The 23,568-nt window shown below is 36.4% G+C and overlaps 1 protein-coding gene across 1 annotated transcript in view; it reads left to right on the plus strand.

The window, feature by feature from the left end:
• The window catches only part of LOC125353670, a gene marked incomplete at its 5' end in the record, with an annotated part of 258,574 nt that overhangs the window by 229,170 nt on the left and 5,836 nt on the right, over positions 1-23,568 (plus strand). Inside the window, one exon of the mRNA XM_048349341.1 lies at positions 15,048-15,254. Coding sequence (XP_048205298.1) covers positions 15,048-15,254 — 207 coding nt within the window. The remainder of the gene's footprint in view (positions 1-15,047; positions 15,255-23,568) is intronic.

Raw genomic sequence — 23,568 nt, forward strand, 5'->3', positions numbered from 1 at the left:
ACAAATATGATGCACCATATTTACTGTTATATGATCAGCCCAATTCAGGAAGAAAAAGTATTTGATGAAATAACATCCTTTAATGATTAAAACTCTCAATAATCTAAGTATAGAAGGAATCCTCCTCAAGATACTAAAGGCCATAAAACAAGTCCACAGCTAACATAATACACATTACTGACAAAATGGAAAGCTTTAGCCCACTCTCACCCCTTCTGTCCAATGTAGTGCTGGAATCTTAGAATGAGAATACAGAGAAGAGTCACAATGAAATATCCAAATCAAAATTTAGAAGGTGATATGATCCTAAATACAGAGTTTTTTAAACTCTTTATTGTAAAGGTGATATACAGAGGTGTTAGAGTTACATAAGTCAGGTAATGAGTACATTTCTTTTTGAACAGTACTATCCCTAACTCTCACTTTCTCCCAGTTTTTCCATCCTGACCCCTCCCCCACAAGTTGTATACTTTATTTTTAACATAATGAGTAGTAATTATCACTGATACATTTGTTCACCCTTGTCCCACCATTTCTGTGTTCTCCTTTTACCCTCCCCAAACAGATTAATTTACATATGAGAAAACAAAAACAGCGACAATGGAGAAAAATAAGCAAAATAATTAAAAACCTCTTGATTCAATTTCTTGCATTCATTTAGATAAACATCACTTTATTTCATCACATGCACCTACCTGTTGAGCCTTTGTGATTCTTTCTTAAGAATATCCTCCTTTGATCTTACTGTGTGAATGTAGAGAGTCTTGTATAATTTATCATGTCCAAGAATTTTTTTATGTTTCAGCATCTTATGTGTTTACTTATAGAGTCATAGGCATATTACAGTTACAACAAATGAAGGAAATGATGCAACCTATGTTTCTTTGGATCTGGCTTACTTCACTTAATTTTTTTTTTTACAAACACAGAAAATTCTACTTTACTGAAAAATCTATTCAAAGTAATAAACTAATTCTATAAAGGTACAAGATACAAATCAATGTACAAAACTCGGTGGCATTTCTCTATACTAATAATGAGTTATTAAAAGAAATCAAGAGAGCAAACTTATAGTAGCCAAAATAAAACAGTAAGATTCTTAGGAATGAATTTAGCCAAGAAACTGAAAGATCTGTATACTGTAAAATATTAAACCTGGGTAAAAGAAATAAAAGATACATATAGTGGAAATTGTTGAAATGGCCATATCATACAATACAACTACAGAGCCAATGCAATCCCTATTGGAATTTCAATGGTATTTTTCATAGAAATAGAAAAATGAAAATTAATATGAATCCATGAAAGAGCTAGATATCCATAACATTTTTAAGCAAAAAGAACTCAGTTGGATGCATCACATGACTTAGTTTCAAAATATACAGCAAAGCTATAACTATCAAAATAGTGAGGTATTGCTATCAAAAGGCAGATCAATGGGAAGAAAAAGAGATCCTCCAAATAAATTCACACACTATTGGACCTGGAAGATGTCTTCAAAATTACTTAATTCAAGTTCTTTATTAGTAATAAAAACAGAGGCCCAGCTCTTTATTTTACTGATAATAAAAGAGGTCAGAATGAATTCTTGACTGAGACAGGAAACAATGTAGATATTCTGCTTCACACATATTATTATTCCTGATAGAAAACAGAGGGTTGGCAAATCATTTTTCATAGCCAAGTCCTCCCAAAACATTTACTCTCCATTGGACAATATAAAGCACAGATTCCTGGTTCTGAAAAGAAAAGTGTAGTTCTTAAGTTCCGTTGAAATGGATACATTAGAACATTTCCATCTATTAACATTGTTAAAGTGAGTCTCTTGGAAGGAGTCCAGACAGAATTTAAAAGATTGAATTCTGACAGAATTTAAAAGATTGAATTCTGAGGGCAGATGGCTGATTGGTCATATTGTCACTCTATTATTTACTAACTTTCACTCATCTCTGCTTCATTTATTTTACTTGATAATTAAATGTAACAATGCATATAAGTGGATCATTCCTTGTGTTAAATTTTTAGGGGCTATCATATCACCATACCATAAGCCAGTGATTCTAGCAACAGAATCTCCCCATCTCATATTTAGAATTCCAAAATCATGATGTCAGCAGGGTTAGTTTCTTCCACTTATCAATATGTTCCACCTTCCTCTATTAGGTTCTGGTAGTACAATGGTAATCCTTGGCCTTTCATTCTACGTTGTAGATGGATGAAATGTCTCCCTATCGCAGCTCCCTTGTTCTGATTTCATCTCTTGCTCATTGCTTTCAATTCATTTAGCTTTTTTCTTTTGCTCTATCTTGAATACAACATGGATTCAAACACCCTAGATACACCAACTTGTTGCTCCCTCTTCTTATTACACTGCTCCTATAATTATATACAGTATATTAGGCACATTCTCACCTTCTTCAAGTCTCTTGTTTAATGTGCTTTCTCAGAGCTTTGCTGAGTAAGAGTAACAGCTCTCCTTTAAAGAGCATTTAAGGGGCCCTATCACCCAAATTCAATACTGCTTACAACTTCGTTTCAATTTTCTTCTCAGTATTTAACATATATTCAGTTAGGGTTTATCTATCGTCTTCCCCGGGAATGGAGCTGCTTTAATTCTTTTCACCAGATTTCCATGACATGAGTTCTATTTCAGTAGATACATGGTGAATAGTTGAATTAATGGGTTTACTTTGAAGAAATCCATTTTTGATCATGAGTCCTAAATAATTACTACTTACAATTCTCGATTAATCACTCCCCAAATAGTCACTGCTGTGATCAGTTTTCTGTGTGATTTTTTTTCTTCTCTTTTGTTCTGCTCTGGAAATATCATGTTCATAGAGTGAATTGTTAATTACACAAAGAACAAGATCCAGAGTTCAAGTGTGGGACTAAAATTAGAAGCCAGGCAGTACTCAATCCTCCAACTCTCTCTAAGGGTGGAAACATTTGGAGGTCTGGACACTGAAAGTTACTAAACTGGCAGTTTAGGTAAAAGATACATACTGAATCCCTCATTAGAAAAATAGAAAAGATTTCACATGTGAAATCTTCACATATGGTTATTTTTTCCCTCTCCCTTCTTCTAAGTTTCATCCCAGGGGAGAGATCCAACTATCTATTACCACTAATCCCAGCTTTCATTTATCCTTTCTCAAATGCCTAGAATTTTCCATTTCTGAGTCATAAGTGACTACTTTAGAATTGTTATTTGTGTCCCATTTTTGTTATTACCTTGCAAGTTTCATGGAGGTCAATAAAACATTTCATTCTGTATTTCTTATGAGAGCTAGCTTGCAAGATGGACTGAAAACTACTTTTTGGGTAAGAAAAAGGACTTTGTTAAAACTAAGTGCAAATGATACATACCGATTTCCTTTTATTGTTGCAAAATACAACTAAGACATTATTCCTCTAAGATGAAGATATTAGATTAAATGTATTCATTTTGGCCATTGAGTCATTTCTCTGATAATAATATATAATTCTTTGCATAAGGCCCATCTGGTTCACTTTTTTGTCCCTTCAGTATTATTGTTATTGCAGGTACAGATGTAGTTTCTACTTCCTTCATTTCAGATTTATCACTCATAAAAATCAAAATAATGCTTTCTTACATGTAGGAGTGTTTAATGAGGCAATTAATTATCACAGAATGCATTGTAGCTCTTGGAGTAAAGGTTTTCTGTGCGTGCGAAGGGGTATTATTCCAGAAGTTATGACATGGACAGTCTTCATCTGTGGGTGGCGTGGGCGGAGTGATGTGTTGAGAGAAAGAGAGAGCACCTGAACAGACTTTACTGAATTGGGAAAGAGTTCAGACATGCATTGTGGGATGTTGGTAGTGAGTTTGCTCTCTTAATGGGTCTGAGAAATTGTCTTTGCATTATTAGAAATACCAACTTAAAAGAGCCATTGAAACTAATATAACCATTTTGCACTTAAAAAACAACAACAACACGTGAATGAAGTTTTGGCTGTTCACAGAGTAGGCAGGATAAAAGCAACAGGAAATAAACACGTAGGTTTCAATATTAGATCCATTTCAATCATTTACCTCCATTATTTTATTTCTCTAATAAATGTATGTTTAATGCCTTCTTATGAACCAGGCCCTTTTCCTTCTCCTCATGAAGTTTATATCTGTTTGCAGAAGAACAGATAAAAAGCAAATGTCCTGGGAAATATATATATAGGATGGGTGACAATAAGACTTAAGAGTTAAGTGTTATGACAAAAATCAAACATAAGTTACAGCTGAGGTTGGAGATACTATTATTTCCTCTGGGATAGTCAGAAAGGACTCCCTCCTCCCCCATAAGGTGACATTTGTATAATCTTGAAGGAAGGTGTGAGCCAAGTAGGTGTATGGGGAAGATTCATGCAATACCCCTTGCAAAACTCATGTTTGAGCATGCTCAGTGTGTGATAAGTTCAAGCCTGCTGCTGCCAATCCTCCCACCTAGATTTTCAGCATATTTATATTGCTGAACTTGGCTTTGAAGTAACATTAGCGTATAAAAATTACATTCCTGATTCATGTAGTTTTTCCCCTTTCAGTTGACATAAAATATGTTCACAACTAAAATTTGAAGATGTTTATCCTGAAAGTAAACACACACATTCACACACACACACACACACACACACACACACACACACACACAGAGAAGTGCCTCCTTTCAATATTTTGCTTGTCATACTCTGATACTTTTCTATCATTAAAGAAAATGAAACTAGATGCATAGTAGGAGTAGTAGTCTCCAGCACAGACAGCAGGTGACCCTTTGTGATAAAAAAAAAATTTGCCAGACAGAGAAAATATACCTTACAATATATGTATCGAAGCAGAAGTAAAGGTGCCATTCTGAATGGCATTTTAACTCTTGTTTTGTTGTTGTTGTTTGATGCAAGTTCTCAGTATGTTACCTAGATTGGCCTGAACTCCTGGACCTAAGCAATAGTCCTGTCTAAGCCTCCTGAGAAACTCAGAATATAAATTGGTGCTAGTCATCAAACCCAGGTTGATTGGTATTTCACAAATTAAAGGGAAAGTGATGTTTATATTAGCAGATAGCTTAAGTTCTTTCTTTCTTTTTTTTTTTTTTTTTGGCCAGTCCTGGGGCTTGGACTCAGGGCCTGAGCACTGTCCCTGGCTTCTTTTTGCTCAAAGCTAGCACTCTGCCACTTGAGCCACAGATCCACTTCTGGCCATTTTCTGTATATGTGGTGCTGGGGAATCGAACCCAGGGCCTCATGTATACTAGGTAAGCACTCTTGCCACTAAACCATATCCCCAGCCAGATTAAGTTATTTCTAACAATGATTTAACAACTACTGGGCTTTAAGAGAGTAGAGTTAATGTTTTTCTACTATCTGTAAAGGAAAGCTGTTTGGTCAGGTTTGTTCCCTTCAGATCAGTGGACTCACAATTTTTTAAGTCTGAGATAAGTGAATCCAATTACTTTCCCTTTGTTTTGTCATATCAGTAACTAAAACATTACAGAGAATTTTGAAATTTCACATTTGCTTTCTGATATTTAGGAAAATATTGTTGGAGATATTGTCCAATTTTCTGGATATGACTTACGTTTTTCATACTTTGCCTTTAAAATGCAGTGCAGTGGAAGATAGGGAATAACACTGTCGGCCATGTCACCATAAGGAGTAACTAGTAAAGCAATGCATTCACCACCTATAGAGTTTATCTCTCAGAGAAGTAAGTGGCAGAGGTGGCTGAATTTTCCCCTGACTTTTCTTCCTTCTTTCCTCACTCCTATATCCCTCATTTCTGTCTTAACTTCTAATCTCAGGTTCCTAACACTGTGTTTACAAAATCATAATGCATTGTTAACTTTGTAAGTAGCCAATGTGAACAGGAAAATGTGGTAGAAGGTGGTCATTCTGTGCTTCTACTTGCTCTGAGACGCATCCAGAGCATGTGGTTATACAGTCACATTGTTACTACTATTAACATTTACATGCATACCCACAGACAAAAACCTTAGAAATAATGGTAAGACCTATCTGTGACTTTCTTTCATGACATGCCCTGCAATTTTTCCTCACACTTATTCTTGTTTCTTAGAGATTTGAAAATATTATAACCAGAAGTCAAATTTCTTATAATTTCCTGATGTTTGTTTAAAAAGAATCTGATTTGGGGAAGGAAAGGGGAATAACAAAATGGTGAGACAAAGGACAAATGGTGAACCAATGCAACAGTGATACCATAAGACAGTATGTTGGAAATGAACTTTACAACTTGGGGGGGGTAGTTAGGAAGGAGGGAAAGTGGGAGATAAATGAGGGAGGAGATAAAACTGTTAGACAAGAAATGTACTCATTACCGTATTATGTAACTGTAACTACTCTGTAATCACCTTTACAATAAAATTAAATTTAAAAATTGTAGTAGTGGTATAAGAGATACATTTACACTAGTAGATATGAGGTGTAAATTGTTGTTTGATAGTTTGCTGTGTTGATAGATTGTATATACAAACATGTGTATAAGTTAGCTTTCCTCAAATAGCACACTTCCTATCTCAACTATAAACAGTTAATTTTGTTCAGAAACATAGCTTTTTGGCAATTTACCATAATTTATTGCTTTTCTTTAAATTGGTTCAGATTGTAGTGTTTGTTGTATATCCACAGTTGTTATGTTAAAGAACAAAACATCCAGGCCAAATCATTTTATTTACTTCTTTGTAGGTAATCCTCTATTAATTTTTTTCTTATTTATTAAAAGCCATACAAAAATGAAGAAATGTGCAAAATTGCTGACATACATTGACTGCATAGAAATTGAAACATGATACAGGTGCCAGTGGCTCATGCCTGGAACTCTAGCTAAATCATATGATTATAGTTTGAAATCAGCCCAAGAGAAAAACATCTAAGCGATTCCATCTCCAACTGACCAGCAAAATATCAGCTCAAAGTCATGGGTAAAATGGTAGATCATCAGGTGAGCAAATGAGTAAAAGGAACTTGAAACCCTAAGTTCAATCCCTGGAATCATAACCAATAATAATAACAATAACAGTCATCATTATTAGCAATAATATAAAAATAAAACTGAACATATCATATAGATATGTGGTTCTAAGATGCAGGATGTGAGCCAATGTTTAAATGTTTATGTCACTGCCATGTTTGTCTCTTCTAAATGCTATGTGCTTGAACCAAACATGGGAAACTGGATGCATCAAGGAAGTGCTATCATTTTTGCAACATGAAAACCCACTCTTCTTACATCTTTTATATTCTGTGGACAGGTGTTAGCCTATTTTATTATACACAATCTGTGAATCTTTGACATTGTTTGTTTATACTGGAAAATATGATATGGTAGAACACAGATACTACCTTCAGCATTAATTTACATTTAGTTAATGATAGAAGTTCTAGAGATTGAAAATAACTTCTAATTTCATAGATTGTAAACTTAATCTCTAATGGATAATGCATAAGAAGCAGTGATGTCAAGAGCTCTCTGTGCTCATGACTGAATCAATGCCACTTTTATGGGATTGGGTTAGTTCTTGCAAGAAAGGATTTGTTATAAAAATCAATTTCTGAGCTCTCTTCATGATGCCCTGGTTTGCTCTTCTACCTTCTACCATGGGATGAGATCACACTAGGCTTTCAGTAGATGCTGATGGTTCAGATACTTATTCACTGGCACCTGGGTAGTTTCCTTTTCTTTCTTTCTTTCTTTCTTTCTTTCTTTCTTTCTTTCTTTCTTTCTTTCTTTCTTTCTTTCTTCCTTCCTTCCTTCCTTCCTTCCTTCCTTCCTTCCTTCCTTCCTTCCTTCCTTCCTTTCCTTTCTTTCTTTCTTTCTTTCTTTCTTTCTTTCTTTCTTTCTTGTTTTCTTCCTTTCTTTCTTTCTCTGTCTCTCTCTTTCTTTCCCTCCCTCCCTCCCTCCCTCCCTCCCTCCCTCCCTTCCTTCCTTCCTACCAAATGGCTTGCTCCTAAACAACTCATGTAGTAAAATCTCCATCATCATACACAACTTAGAGTTCTAGTTCAAATACCCAGAAGAATAACTGGATCATCCAGTATGACCTAATTTTCTGACCCTGGTTCTTTCTTGCTGACTTGCCCTACCTGGAAACTGAGTGCAAAATTCGAATGAGAAGAGAAAAGAAATCCACCCAAAAGCTGTTAAAAATGTATCTATGCAGTAAATCTATGTACTACTGTGTAATTATAATAACATAAACAACTCCACTATAAGGGCATTCACAACAGCCCTAATTTCATGCTGAACTATTATAATGCAATTAACAGCCTCATAGTCCTGTTTTAATTAAGCTCTGTTGTGAAATATGCAGCATTTGAACCTGTTCCGGCCTGTTTCATCTACCATTGAATTACCATCTTTAACATGTTTTTCTGCTGAATGATGAATTTCATTTAAGGATTATTGTTCACAGGGCTGGGGTTTTGTGGATTCCTCTGTTTTTGTGCTTCCAGATTCAGGCCAGCTTTATAGCTCCTTACCCGTGTCCTATATGTGTAGTCTCTTGATTTGCTTGTCTCAATAGATTTATTAACTCACACTGGGCTCTTCTGGAAACGAAGAGACATGTTTGATTGGTTTAATGAAAGAGATTGTCAATGGCAGGAGAGACACTTGTGGAGCTTACCTCTGATTATGTAGGACACTGAAGCTGTCTTCTTAACTGACTATCTCTTTGTAGAAATACTGAGGAGTGGATTCCAATTTTCCATGGATATTATTTTGTTGGTGAAATACTTTAATCATTACTCATTCACTAGCAAATGCAAATCCAAACCATACATTGAAAAAACAACTTAGAGAAAAATCACATCCTGTTTCCTTCTTTCTTTCCCTCACCTACCCTAGGCAAGAATGTCCAGATTGTCTGGTATTTGCCTTAACAGGTCTTTCTCTCCCTCTCTTGGCATTGCTTTTGTGGCTTGAAATAAAATTAAATGGGAAATATTACAATTGGAAATTGAGCTTAGTAATCAAATGTCATAAGTTACTTCACCAAGCAGTTTTTCACAAAACTGTTATTTTTAAGGACACGGAGTCAAAAATAAGCAGAACTGAGTTAAAGAAAATATGTGTTTACCTACATATATTGTTCAGGATTGAGTTGTATGACCAAAGGAAAAAAATGGCAATTTTTCATTTCTCCATTTCTGTATTCTACTCCCCTCAGTCGCTCTTCTGGTTTTGTCCTTGTTTTTTTTAATCCACGTTCTTCCTTCTTCTTTTTTTTTTCTTCTTTACTTTGCCCTACTTTCTTAACTCTAGGGAAGATTTTAGGAAGTCTTAAAGCTCAGCATCCCCAAATGCTTGAGGCTATCTTTGGTTATAAGTTCCATGAAAAAAGCAATTACCCGTAGGGTACTTACTGTGTTTTCATAGCCAATATAAAAACTTTCAATAGATCAGCAGGTAACTGGAAATATTGTCTTCAGTGTAAGCTCCTATGTCAGATCTTTAAAACATTTTAGGGAGATTTTTTGTGGGGTGCTCGCTCTTGCTCATTTAGGTGGTGCCCTCTCTCTCCCTTTTTCCTTCCAGAAGGTTGTATGGATTCAAACAAGAGTGAGTCATCTCTAAATGCAAGCTTCTTGCTGTTTGTGGATGTTTGATTATTTTCTCTTAAGACCTGCCAACCAAGTTGCTTTAGTATTATGACTTCAAACTCTCACCCCCAACAAAAGAGGGGAAAAATATGATCCAAAGTTTTTCCTATTGAATCTGCCAAGAACCTTGTGAGTTCCCATGGCATGTTAGTAGAAGTGATTGCCACCAACAGTTTGGATAACAAATCTATTTCTCTAAAGTGTTTTTTTTTTTTTTTAATCAAAACCTATGGGAGAGAAATCCTTCTGTATGACTCTTTACTGAAGGGAAATTTCAGCATGTAGAGTCAGGTCCAGACACTTCTGCATTCTATAGCAGCACCAGCACAGGCGAATGTGAGCAAATGTTTTACCATATAGTGTCACCACAAATGTGTTTGTGGGCTCAAGAATCAAATTAACCTGGGTTAAAGTATCAGTGCTGCCTGATTATGACTGGGGTATTAGGATCTGATGGAAATGAAGGAGACATGAGATCCAGTCCAAAGGAAATGGAAGTATCAGCCTTATTACCGATAGTGCTATTTGGAAGATGTGGTTGTAGATCAGGTGTTAAGTGAATGTGCTACTTTGTCACTCTATAATAGAAGAGACAATGCAGATACTGAGATGAAACTCCTATGAAAAGATCTGCTGCTTCTGCCACCAGGCTATGGATGGACAGAAAATACAGGCAACTCCGTGAGACAGCCTAGAATGTCAAAGATTAAGAGAGAAAGAGTAGAGAAGTTCTACTTTCTCTTGTCAAACTCACTCAGAAGAGAGCAAGTAAAACTGAAAAAGAGAGACCAGGAGCATAGAGAATTTGGAGATGGTGGAAGGGAAGTGAGTCCGAGGTTAAAATCATGACATAACGAGGTTTGGGGGCAAGGTACTTAACATTTCTGGGCCCCAGTTGCTTTGTCTATAAAACTGAAACAATTCTCCTAATTGTATAGATTTGCTCATATAAAGTCACAAGTGGATGTGGGTGGTGACACTGGTGTTAGTGGTATAAAAATTGCCACCTCAAGGTCTGCCACAAAATCAGACTTACTTCCCAGTTTTTTCTTACCCCTCCTTGCCCTTGTAGACATTTGCCAATGTCAGTCAAAGATGTGTTGGGGCAAAGAGCAATCTATCCTATTTCCTGAGGTTCAGGGTGATAAAAAGAAGAAAAGAAAAAAGTAAGGAAGAATTATTGTTTAATGTACTCTACATAGTTTATTGGCTCAATTTTCAAGCCACCTGCCTTTGGAAAGGAATCAGCTTCTAAAGCAAGACTTGCTTTACAAATGTGCCTACCTCCATGTTTCTTTACATGTGCACCTGTCATCATGGCTTTGTTTGATGTTGCATTAAGAAGAGACCTATATAAAACCTGGCCTGGAGCTGTGTACAAGATACGGAGTTGATAGCCAGTTTAGATACTGCCTCTAGGACCTGGATTCTCAAGAGTCCTGATCTAACCTGGAAGTGTATGGTCTTGCCAAATGTGATCACTAGATTGCCATGTCAATTCTGAAACAATTATACTCTATATGGTATGCTATTGTGGTTGCTAGCACAATTTTAGCATAGTTTTATAAATTTCTTCCTTGAACATGTCTATTGCTGGTTTGATTTCTAGACTTCCTGTCCTAAGTGCTCATAAAAACTGCATTTCATCCAAGTGTGGGTGGCTCCAACCCATAATCTTATCTAGTCAGGAGGCTGAGATGTAAGGATTGCAGTTCAAATCCAGCCCAGACAGGAAAGTTCATGAGACTTTTATCTCAAATTAACCATCAAAAAGCTGGAAGCAGACCTATAGTTCAAATGGTAGAGTGTAATATTTGAGCACAAAAGCTCAGGGACAGCCCCTTGGCCCTAAATTCAAGTCTCTGGCCTGGCATATACACTCACACACTTACCCACTCACACACACAACCCTACCCCCCACACAGAAACTTCATTTCAATGGAATTGTTGACCAGCATAGTCCTAGTTTGTTGCCACCTCTGAGATGTTTTCTTCATTGATACTGTCTAACTGATTAGCAACGTGACGGATTTTCCCTACCTCATACATAGAAAACAGTGTGTCAGTCAGCAATCCATTTGTCACTACCTAAATGCAGAGTTCATCCTCCATTTTAGGTGAGGTAGTCTCCAACCTCTCTTCCTTCTGGTGGACCCTTCATTTTTTATTATTCCATCACAAGCCAGATCAAATCTTCCTTCTGCTTCTAAACTTCTAGAAGCTTACTGTGTTTATGAATTACATATAGCATGTCTGCACAGCTTCTTGAGTCTTGAGAACATCATCATCTTTGAGCTTCAAGTCCCACAAACCAGGGAAAGGATGATTTGCTGGCCTGTGAACCCCATTGTACACTTCAGCATGTCTAAGTCTTTACCGCATCGTTCCTCTTCCATTCTCAGCTATGATTTTTTTCATCCACTGAAATACCACCAAATTTGGTTATTAATCAGTGTGTGATAATTGCATGTATTTGGGGGGTAAAGTGTGATGTCTTGGTACATGTAGATATTATGCAATAATAAATCATGGTAAATGTAAGATATCTTTCATCACCTACATTTATCATTTTTGAGCACCACTCAGAATCTTTTCTAGGTTTTTTGAGATATTCAGTACAAAACAGTCATAGTTATCCTACCATGGGAAAAAATCCTCCAATCGACTGTAATATAGTTGCTGGCTAGTTTCTCCATATTTCCCCTTCCCCACTATGAGTAGCTATTATTCTACTCTCTACTTTTATGAAGTCAGCTTTTGTTGGATTCCACTTATATATTAAGCCACACAATGTTTGTCTTTTTGTTGCCTGATGTATGTCACTTGATGTCTTCTAGGTTTCTCCATGTTGTTGCAAATATCAGTAGTATCTTTCTTATTGCTTAATAATATTCCATGATTTATATATACACCACTTTCTTTATCTATTTGTCCTTTAATGGGCACCTATGTAACTTTCAGTATGATCAATAAGTAAGCATAATTTGGGCATGAATATTCATTAATCTTTTTGTTTAGTAAGTAGCACATAAGTGAAACATAAAACTGAAGGTATGTTTGGAACTTCATTATTTTTTGGAACAAGTGAAATTGGACAAAAAGTATGTTCTAGATTTATTAGAATGCAAGGTTCCCATTATTCATCAAATTCCCAGGAGATAGTACTTGATGGAAAGGCATACTTTAATTCAGTTCTGACCCTCTCTATCAGAGGATTTCAGGATACAAAAAGCTTTCATAGGAGAAAATGGGATTAAGTGAGACTATGGATAGTCCATATACTTGCATTGTACTTGCCCTGTCATGCCACACACTTGCCTTGTGTGAGGTGCCTTGCCATGTATCTGCTTTGCAGTGTGCATACCTTGTGTGAGGACTGCTTAATTTCCTCTTCTGAGATGGGAAGATGGCAGTGGACTTTGATCTTCGGCATCAAAGTTCCTTTGGCATTCTTGTCAGAATCAGGCTTATTGGAATCTGAACTCTTGCTAGATTGTAGTGTAAAGAGCATACTTATACTGTCTCAAGATCTTACTTGTTAATGGACTCTCAGTTAACCTGTTTTAAACCATAGGGTATCTTTTTGTCTTTTCTGTCTTTCAAGTCATTTTAAGAATGTTACAACTTCTTTTCCTATCTGCCCAATTATTGATTGCTCCCTTTTTATTTTCACAAAGTCTCTCACTCAATTCTTGAGAGTTTATTTAGAATTGGCTTAAATAATAATTAACCAGAAGATTCTTCATATTAAATGTTTTTGTATTTGTGAGAATTTAAAGTACTTTTAAATCTTGCTAAGACCAGTTAACTAGAAGGCTTATTTGGTATAAATTTTTGGAAAAATGAATGATTCTTCCTTTTTTTTTCTTTTTGTCAGTTATGGGGCTTGAACTCTGGGCCTGGGCACTGTTCCTGAGCTCTTCAGCTCAAGGCTAGCACTCTACCACTTGAGCCATATAGCCATGTCTGGAGATAAGAGTTGCCTGGACTTTCCTGCCAGGGCTGGCTTTGGACCGTGATCCTCAGATCTCAGCCTCCTGAGTAGTTAGGATGACAGACAGGTGTGAGCCACCGCACCCAGCTTGGCTGGTTTTCCCTGTCTTAGAGTAAGTCAATGAGGAAAGAAATGTGTTGAAAACTTTATGTCCAAACTATAGCCCTCTGTGAATATGTAAGATGGAAATTTTAGGAACCTTCTATATAGCTCAACAATAATAGGAAAAGACATTACAAGTATCTCAAGGACATGGATTTTATCAGTTATGAACAAATTTTAGAGTGGCATTGTCTAACTCTCATTGCTGATATATATACATATATGTACATATACATATATACATATATACGTACATATACATATGTATGTATATATACATATACATACATATATATATATATATATATATACACATACTTTTTTTGGCCAGTTCTGGGGCTTAGACTCAGGGCTTGAACACTGTCCCTGGCTTCTTTTTGCTCAAGGCTAGCACTCTGCCACTTGAACCACAGCACCACCTCTGGCCTTTTCTATATATGTGGTGCTGAGGAATTGAACACAGGGCTTCATGTATACAAGGCAAGCATTCTTGCCACTAGGCCATATTCCCAGCCCTCATTGCTGATATTCTTAACAAGCAATAGAAGTGGGCCTTTTCAACTCATCCACATTTCAATTAACATTAATGAAGGTCCCACAGGGTACATTGTCTTAGACAATGAAATTCGTACCTGAGAATCTCTATTAAGAAATAAAGTCCATTAAGTCCAAAACTGGGGATAACCACCAAGAAACACCAGGAAAGTTGGAAAATGCACACAGTATACCAAAACTCTGCCATGTTTCGATTCCTGGCCAGAGAACCAAAAAAAAAAAAAAAAAAAAAAAAAAAAACCCAAAAAACAAAAAAAACAAAAAACTGCATGAGTAGATGTACTTTTAACATACCTTGTCCACTAATCAATGGATGCCAAAAACTTAACCCCTGATATAGCACAAGTAAGTAAAAAAGCAAAACTTTATTTTGAATCAGAAAGCAAAAAGAAAGAAAGGAAGAAAGGAAGAAAAAAAGTAAACATAAAACCATTTGTAAAGTTTTTTTTTTTAAGACTCAATACTGTCATTGTCACAGCCTGCTTGGTCTTCCCTATTTTGGGTTAATCTGGGAGTCAATTACAGCTTCATCTATGTAGAATTAACTTTATAGAGCACACACAGGGGATTTGTCTATCTTCACTATTTAGATATATGTCATAAAAATATGCATGGAAAGGAAGCAAGGCACCACAGATGGCAGAGACTTTCACATTTATTGTAAAATCATTTAACATCGGCTATGCTCTTGCCAGAAGTTAATTAATTTTTTTCCCCGTTCTTTTCTGGGTCTGGGGGGTGGGGGGGGCTCTGGTCTCACTAGGTGGCAGTGTGTGATTACCTGTGGAAAGACCATGGCATTGAGTCCAGCATGTCTAGTTGTGACCTCCAGCATCAGAGTACGATTCCCGAGTCTGCACTGGGTCCAGGAGTTCTGACTTCTCACATAGCTATATACACGTTGTATCCCAGCGGTTTCCAGGAACTCTATCGGCATTTTCTCAGACTCCCGGATGGGACTATCATTGAGGTATGTATACATGAACATATTTATATGCAGATGTTGTCTGTATTACAGTATATTTGTCCACATATGCCTGTATCTGTCTATAATTGATTGTAAAGACCTTAGTGTTACTTAGTACACATAATATAATTCACATTTCTAAAATTACAGTAGCTAGAAGGTGTATTTTAGTTTTTGCCTCAGCAAACGAATATACCTCATAGGCAAAACAAAAGTTTTCTGTTCGTAACCATGCTGGTTGAAGAGAGGCAATGTAACAGACAAAATAATGCAAAGGAGTATTTTGTGTATGACAACTTTGTCTGTGATAACTTTTACTCAGGTGACTTATAAACAGCAGCAGGTTCATGGAAAAAAGATTCTAAGGGTTGGTGAAGCAGGTGAGTTTCAGCATTTGATTTTTTAAAACGACTTCAACCAAACATAATTTGAAATGGTGATGTGGTAAGATCTTTCACTTTTGATGTAATAATAATGTGTATCTGGTTTTCCTTTACCCATCATTCAGAAAGAAATGGTTTTTTAAAAATGACTAAATGAATTCATAGAGACATTTCATTTTCCTCATGAAAAGAAAAATTTCAAATCCAGAAAAATACCCTACAGAGCTATGTTTTTAAAGTAGCATTTGGCATAGATCTTTAAAGGCAGACTCTTTTTTTTCCTTAAAAGATTATTCTTCAGAGGTGCTGATTCTGAAGGTTTTAAAAGCGTTTCATCATATTCTTAGAAACCGAACTCATCACATGTTGAAATCTAAGGCTCTGGGTGTTGAAATTAGAGGTGTGGTTGACTCACGAAATATGGAGTGGAGTTACTTGGTGGCAACGAAGTCAACGGAGATGGGAACTTGGGGTAATTTCACCAAGAGTATTTAGCAATGCCATGATATTGGTTGGTTCATTTCTGTTCAGAACAATTTCCTTATGATCTTTAGCTGTTACTGTTATTGGAGTACAGTCGAGGAAATTCTATCCTCATATAAATTCTGTTCAACAGAACCTTAAAAAAACTTCTGAGTGCTTAGAGGCCAGGCTTTCCTGCAGGGTGCTTCACCTTTTTCTCTACCAGTCCAAACTCAATTAGAACACTTGGAGGATCCCATAGGCATTTATTAAGAAATGCATGGCTGGGGGCTGGGGATATGGCCTAGTGGCAAGAGTGCCTGCCTCATATACATGAGGCCTTGGGTTCGATTCCCCAGCACCACATATACAGAAAATGGCCAGAAGTGGCGCTGTGGCTCAAGTGGCAGAGTGCTAGCCTTGAGCAAAAAGAAGCCAGGGACAGTGCTCAGGCCCTGAGTCCAAGCCCCAGGACTGGCAAAAAAAAAAAAAGAAAGAAAGAAAGAAATGCATGGCTGGGCCAGAAAATATTTCCCATCAACTTCCATTTGTTTCTCCTGTACCAAGGCACCAAATAAGCCAAGGGAAATCTCCAAACATTGTAGCAAGCAGCAATCAAAGGGGATGACTGTGTCTGATTGAATTCCTTGAGGCTTCGGGTGGTGGGTTGTTCTTGACACTTGGCTTTCCAGACTCTGGTAACATTTGCTTTGGAAACTTTCATTTGCTGAATGAGCTGCTGGAGCTTAACTATTGTCACATAAATAGGCTTAAAGAAGCCTGTACCCAGTGCACTGGAATAACATAAACATTGGAGATGATGAAGTTGTCTTTCTGCCTCAAGGGAACGCCCAGCTGGAGGTAGTGGAGGCCCATGAGCTCAGAATGGACCAGAACCAGGCTCCTTCTTCCATTCACTCCCTCTTTCCTCAGCTCTGTAACCTTGGCATAGTCATTTCTCACCACTAAGCCTATTTTCTTGTCTGTAAAACTGGGTTATGAATACTTACGCTACCTGGCTCACAGGGATTTGGGACACATTAATGAGATAACATCTGTAATGTATTGTTAGCGCTACTTTTTTTAAGGTATAATGAACATTAGAAAGTATTATGGATCACACTCAATTCAATTCATTCAACTTGGAAACCTTTGTCTAGGGCTAACCATAACACTATACTAACAATAAAGTATTTTCACTTTTGGCAGAACCAAGAGATGACCTGCCTGACCCATTGCCTGTTATAAGGATAAGTGGTGGCTTGGGTGTTGGTAGAAACTTGTGTACATCAAAATTACAGCTAATACTAAAACAGTACCCTCCTTCAAGGCAGCAGCAATTGTGCCTGGTCTTTCTCACCTTTGGGCTAAATTATCTGCTTTCCAGTGTAGGAAATAGATTTAGGACCAAACTATTTTCCTTGCACCTTTTCTACTACTTACTACAAACACTAGATGTTTTTCTTCAGTTTTTTAAAACTTGTTTTTAGTAGTAAGTTAATTTTCCCAGGGAACAGGAACTATAAAACAATCCCAGTTCTGGGAGTAAATTGACGAATAGGAAAAGTTACTTTCAGGTAGCTGCTTGGCCATTCAGCCATCTTCCTATTTTCTTTTATGTATCTCCTGACCCCAGTAGGTACATAGGTAAAACATCCTTGAGCAGGCCAGGTGGCATACATCTGTAATTCTTGCTACTCAAATGGCTAAGATCTAGAGGCATACAGTTGAAGATCAGCAAAGGCAGAAGAGTTTGCTAGACTCTTATCTCCACAGTAATTACCAAAAAAGCAGGGGAGAAAGCACAGTCTATATGGTAGAGTGCTAGCCTAGCAAGTAAAAGGCATTGAGTTCAAATCCCAATACTGCCAGAATGAATGAAAGAATGAGAGAAAGTAAAAAGGCAAAGAATACTCTTTAAAAATTCATATGATAGTTCGTAATGTCATCTACTTGCCATAATAAGTGTTGAATTCAACTTTTGAATTTCTTGTGTTTGTTTTAGGTACAGAATCAACTCTTAAGGAAATCTATAAAATTGTATTGGATTTTTAGATTCTATATTATGCTACATGATTATAATTAGCCACCATGAAATACATACCATCTTATTTGTTAAGGGATCCTGAAGTTAGGGCATGTCTTCCACCCAGTTCCAGGCACTGATAAAAGCTATCATGCTACAATGTGGTCAGATATTCTGGGATGTGAAGAAACAGAAGCTCACACTGTGCTTAATTTATTTACAAATTAGCTGTAATAATAAATAGGAAACAAAACTGGATGAAATTTTGCTGCATTTCAGTAACCTGAATTGTATTCTTGAAAGTTTTTTTTTGTTGTTGTTTTTTGGCCTTTCCTGGGACTTGGACTCAAGGCCTGAGCACTGTCCCTGGCTTCCTTTTGCTCAAGGCTAGCACCCTGCCACTTGAGCCACAGCGCCACTTCTGACCATTTTCTATATATGTGGTGCTGGGGAATTGAACCCAGGGCTTCATGTATACGAGGCAAGTGCTCTTGCCACTAGGCCATATTCCCAGCCCCTGAAAGTTTTATAGTGGTTAAAAACAATCTTCTGGTTATACAAATTCCTTCTCCTTTAATACAACTTACTACTTGGTTTCTAAGATTCTCCTAATTCTGGTATTAAATGTAGGCCAGATAGTAACCATAGCTCCTTTCTGTTTGCAGTAAAACCCAAGCCTTTTGATTTGGAAAAAGAATTGCTGGGTGCTGGTGGTGTATGCCTGTAATCCTAGCTACTCAGAAGGTTGAGCTATGAGGATGGAGGTTCAAAGCCATCTGGGGCAGTGAGACTCTTCCTCTCTTTCTTTCTTTCTTTCTTTCTTTCTTTCTTTCTTTCTTTCTTTCTTTCTTTCTTTCTTTCTTTCTTTCTTTCTTTTCTTCTTTCTTTCTTTCTTTTCTTTCTTTTTTCCAATCCTGGGACTTGGACTCAGGGCTTGAGCACTGTCCCTGGCTTCTTTTTGCTCAAGGCTAGCACTCTACCACTTGAATGTCAGTGCCGCTTCTGGCTTTTACTGTTTATGTGGTGCTGAGGATTCGAACCCAGGGCTTTATTCATGCAAGGCAAGCACTCTACCACTAAACCATATTCCCAGCCCAGTGAGACTGTTATCTCCAGTTAAGTTCTTAAATGCCTGAAGTGGAGCTGTGGCTCAAGTGGTAAAGGGCTTACCCTTGAGTGACAAAGCTCAGTGACAGTACCCAGGCTGAGTTCAAGCCCCAAGACTGACATGGAAAACAAACAAACATACAAAATATTATTGGCATTGAAAGCCACACTTTTGGAAAAGAACAACTTCAACACAGAAAAAAAGATAGGACTTCATGAATCTAAAGTCAATTTATTGCAAACAACATATGTGCCAAGAATATGAGATCATAAAGTTTTGTATCCAGGCTTGTGAGCTCCGACGACACAGATCTCATGTTGTTCCACATATTTCTGTTTCGTTTAATAACTGCCTTTCTCCTCTCCAAGATGGTCATCATTCCAGTGCCCGATCCTTTGTCCTGTTTTTTTTGTTTTGTTTTGTTTTGTTTGTTTGCTTCTGCCTTTCTTGGCCCCAGTCTCCACTGAGCCATGCTATGTCTCTTTGTTCAGTAGGTAGTAGAAGGGTTAGCTTGAGATAATTTTGTAAGAACAAAGTTACTGTGAAGTTTTTAATGCTACAAAACCTAGAAACCCAGGCCAGCCTGGTGCAGATTCATCAAGTTACAAATAAGCTTCGTGATCCCAGGGTATCAGCCGCAATTAAGAAAATCCTTGGAGCTTTAGTTGGGGTGGAATGGGAAAAAGGTTTTTGGTTTTTTTTGTGCGTGTGTGTCAGTAGAGGCGGTGTCGCCTGGTGGTCTGAGTGAAGAACTGGGAACCAGGAACTCAGCGATCCAAGGAGGCTCTGTCAAGGCCTCCTGCATGGTTTAAGGCAAATAGCTGGGTCTCAGGAGGCCAATGTCACCTACTTTGAATCTCCCATCTGCAGAGCTCTTACCCAGGGCCAGGGGAGACACAGCAGGAAGCCTGCTTCCTTGTCTGCAAAATTAGAATATTAATACTTGCCTAAATAACAGGTTAACCAATTAGTGACAAAGTGTGCAGCTGATAGAAAGCAGCAGGAGGACAAAAGGAAAAAAAAAAACCCTCCAAACTCAATTTTATTATTAGGTGAGTTTTACTCAGCTCTGTATTTTACTGCTGTTCAGGGAATCCAGGGCGTGTCCCCCGGGTAACCCAGGGCAGGTGGAGAGACGCTGAGTCCTCCTTTTCAGTCCCCCTCAGTGTGAGGATCTCAGGTGAAGCAGATTATCCTGCAGATCTGCTTGAAAAAAATGGGGAGAGCCATCCCCACATTTTGTGCTTCAATGAAATCAGTTGTGGAGCAAAATCTTAGACAAAAGAATTTTTTTAAAATAATTTTTATGACTATACTATTTAATATCTTCCAGAAAAGATTGTTTCATGTATTTGAAAATTTTGTGTGTATGTGTGTATGCACATGGGTATGAATGTGCCCAGGAGTGCCTAAGAGAAACACACAATCAAATGGAAGATGAACCATAGGAAAAGTTTGGGGTAGTGAACACAACATGCTCTAAGTTGCTGCACATTGTTGATGACGCTGATTAGACTGAAAAGAAAAAAAATTCTTGTGTTCACCACTCTATATAGTTTTCGCCTGCTCTGAAAATTACATTAAAAGGAATTCTTTCCTTCCACAAAATGGAAAGAAAGTCACATTTTGGCCTCTGAATTTAGAACCACTTGACATTTTGTGCACGGCCCCTGCATAAGAAGATGTAGTGTATCCTTTGGGCACGTTTTGCTTATATGACAATACTAGAAATATATATTAGCTGCAAATAGTAATAGCAGTGCTTATGGCTTTATATGAAAAATTGCCAAAAATGTCAAGTGCATTCCTAATCTTTTCTGCCTCAGCATTCAAATTCAACCTTAATATGAGTTAGTTCTTTTATTTCGTTATTTTAAAATAAGGTCCTGAAACTATTTTGCCATTTCTTTCAGTAAGAATTATTGTCTAGTCTAACTTTCACTGTAAAGAGTTATCATAGCTAAAATTTAGACCCTATTTTAGGCAACATACTAAAGAGTAGAATGCAGGAGTCCAAGTAGAATTTAGTCATCACACTAGTATTATAATATTTTTAATATATGCATTTTCCTGCCAGACCACAGTGCATGTCTTAGGTAGATTTATTTAATATGAATGTGTTAATATATAATATATATTCACATAATATTTATACTGACATATTACTATATGTAACTTTAACTCCTTAAATACTGACAAAATTAATATTTCTGTATATATGTGTCAAATATATAATTTATTTTTTCATATAATTAGGTCAATGCAATTTACTGTGACATGATTAGGTTTTCATAAAATCTAAGTGAGAAATATCGCACTTCTGACTATGTTTATTACTTTATACTTATTTTGATAAATGTTTATAACACAGGAAAAATTAGAGTTGTATTTTTGAGAACTGTGCACACTGCAGATTTTAAAGAAATCCAATAGACTTCAGAAAAATGTAAAAATGTATCTGCTACTAATGTTTTGCTTTAACCTAAGCTAATTTTATGTAGCTATATGTGGTTTCTTTAGAAAGTCATGGGGAACTGTTTTGATTCCATTTACTGTGCGCCGAGATCTGAGTTTATAAACATTAGGAAGATTTTCCAGGTCTTTCCAAAAGTAATTCCTGTTGTATAATCTTATAAAATATGACATTTCTTTTTACTACTTTGATACTTATATTTTGAAAGAAGTAGTCTCCGGTAATCTTTGCCTTATATGAGACACACATTGTAAATTTACAAAATACAAATAATAGATACAATGAAACTGTAACCTCTCTGTACATCAGTTTGATAATAAAAATTTGAAAAAAAAACAAAAAACAAATAATAGATACACAATATCATGTAGGAAATCCTAAAGGGTCTCTTGGATTCTGCTAAAAGAAATGTTTTCAATGGTGCATTAAATGCAAAGGAACTAAGCCTTGATATATTAATAAAATACTAAGCTAATTCTTGATATATGAATAAAATGTGTCTTTACATATTTAACATAAATATTATAGAGATGAAGAATTAAAATATGTATTGCAAAATTAGTGGAATTGAATCATTTAGCTTGAATAAAATGTTTAGTTTTAATTCTGTGCATTGTTCTTATTGAATTGGATTTCAGAATAATACCTTATGATATGAACTAAAATGAAATACATTTTCAGGCTTCTTTTTACTTATTAGTGTTAATTTACTATAAAATTCAGACATTTTTGTATTTTCCATTATCAATAAATGTGCATTTTGAGGCCAGTGTTTTGAGTAGGCATTTTTAGAAACTGTGATTTTATTTTTTTTTACTTTACATCTTTGGACAAGCCTGTCTCATGTCAGTTTGCTAAAAATATCAAGAAATTCAGTCATGCAAAAAGAGCAAAGTAAGATAAACAATCCTAAACATGAGTGTATCTTTTTATATTTATATGCAAAGACATTATTAAAATATTTGCATTCATTTTGGCAGTGGTACTGACATCAACCTAAGAACTAGCTGCAAATATATTAATTTATTCACTTTAAGAATCTGTAGAGTGCTATTTTCTCCATTTTAGCTTATAGAACAAATTCATCTATAATTACTTGAAATGATTATTTAATGACAGTATAAAGCAATGTAGAAAGGAAGAAATGGTTGCTTTCAATAGGATAGATTTACAAATGTATCCTATGAACTAGTTTTAATCCCACTTCTGTGAAACCGTGACATAAAATCATATAAGTTTATTTTCTGTGCAGAATCACCTAGAGTATGCAGAATGACACTTAAAGGGAATAAAATAGCAACAGTGGCTTATTTTCTGAAGCAATCTTGACACTAATGCTAAATTACAACTTGAAAACATCTAGCATTTTTACCTTTATGAGAAAGGGCTTTTTACATATTTAACATAATTCTGGGGAAAATAAACTGGAATTATGTATAAAGATATGTACACTATAACCAAGGGGCATTTATATTCCCCTGTAGAATACTTACAATGATTTTTATTGCCACTTTGCGTCATTTTCTAAAGGATATAAAATACAGCCAGTAAACAAACTAGATTTGAGATTTAAGGTGACAGCCACTCCTTCAAAAGCAATATTCAGATATTTAATCTTAAGAACATTGAATATTTCGCAACCAAGTAAAGTATACTTTCGCAGAAATGAAAGGACTGCCCACTGGCTTCTAATTTTCCCAGCTGTGGTGATGTACCGTGGCCCAGGCTCCCAACTCCCACTCTAGCTGAATCACAGAGAATGAATCCAGGATTGCTCCTTCACAAAATGTACCACTTGAGAAAAATATACATAAAGCTTCTACTTTTTCAGAAGGCAAACCATTCTTTCTCTAAAGTGCTAAAAT

The sequence above is a fragment of the Perognathus longimembris genome, chromosome 6, assembly GCF_023159225.1.
Source record: "Perognathus longimembris pacificus isolate PPM17 chromosome 6, ASM2315922v1, whole genome shotgun sequence".
NCBI classification, from domain to species: Eukaryota; Metazoa; Chordata; class Mammalia; order Rodentia; family Heteromyidae; genus Perognathus; species Perognathus longimembris.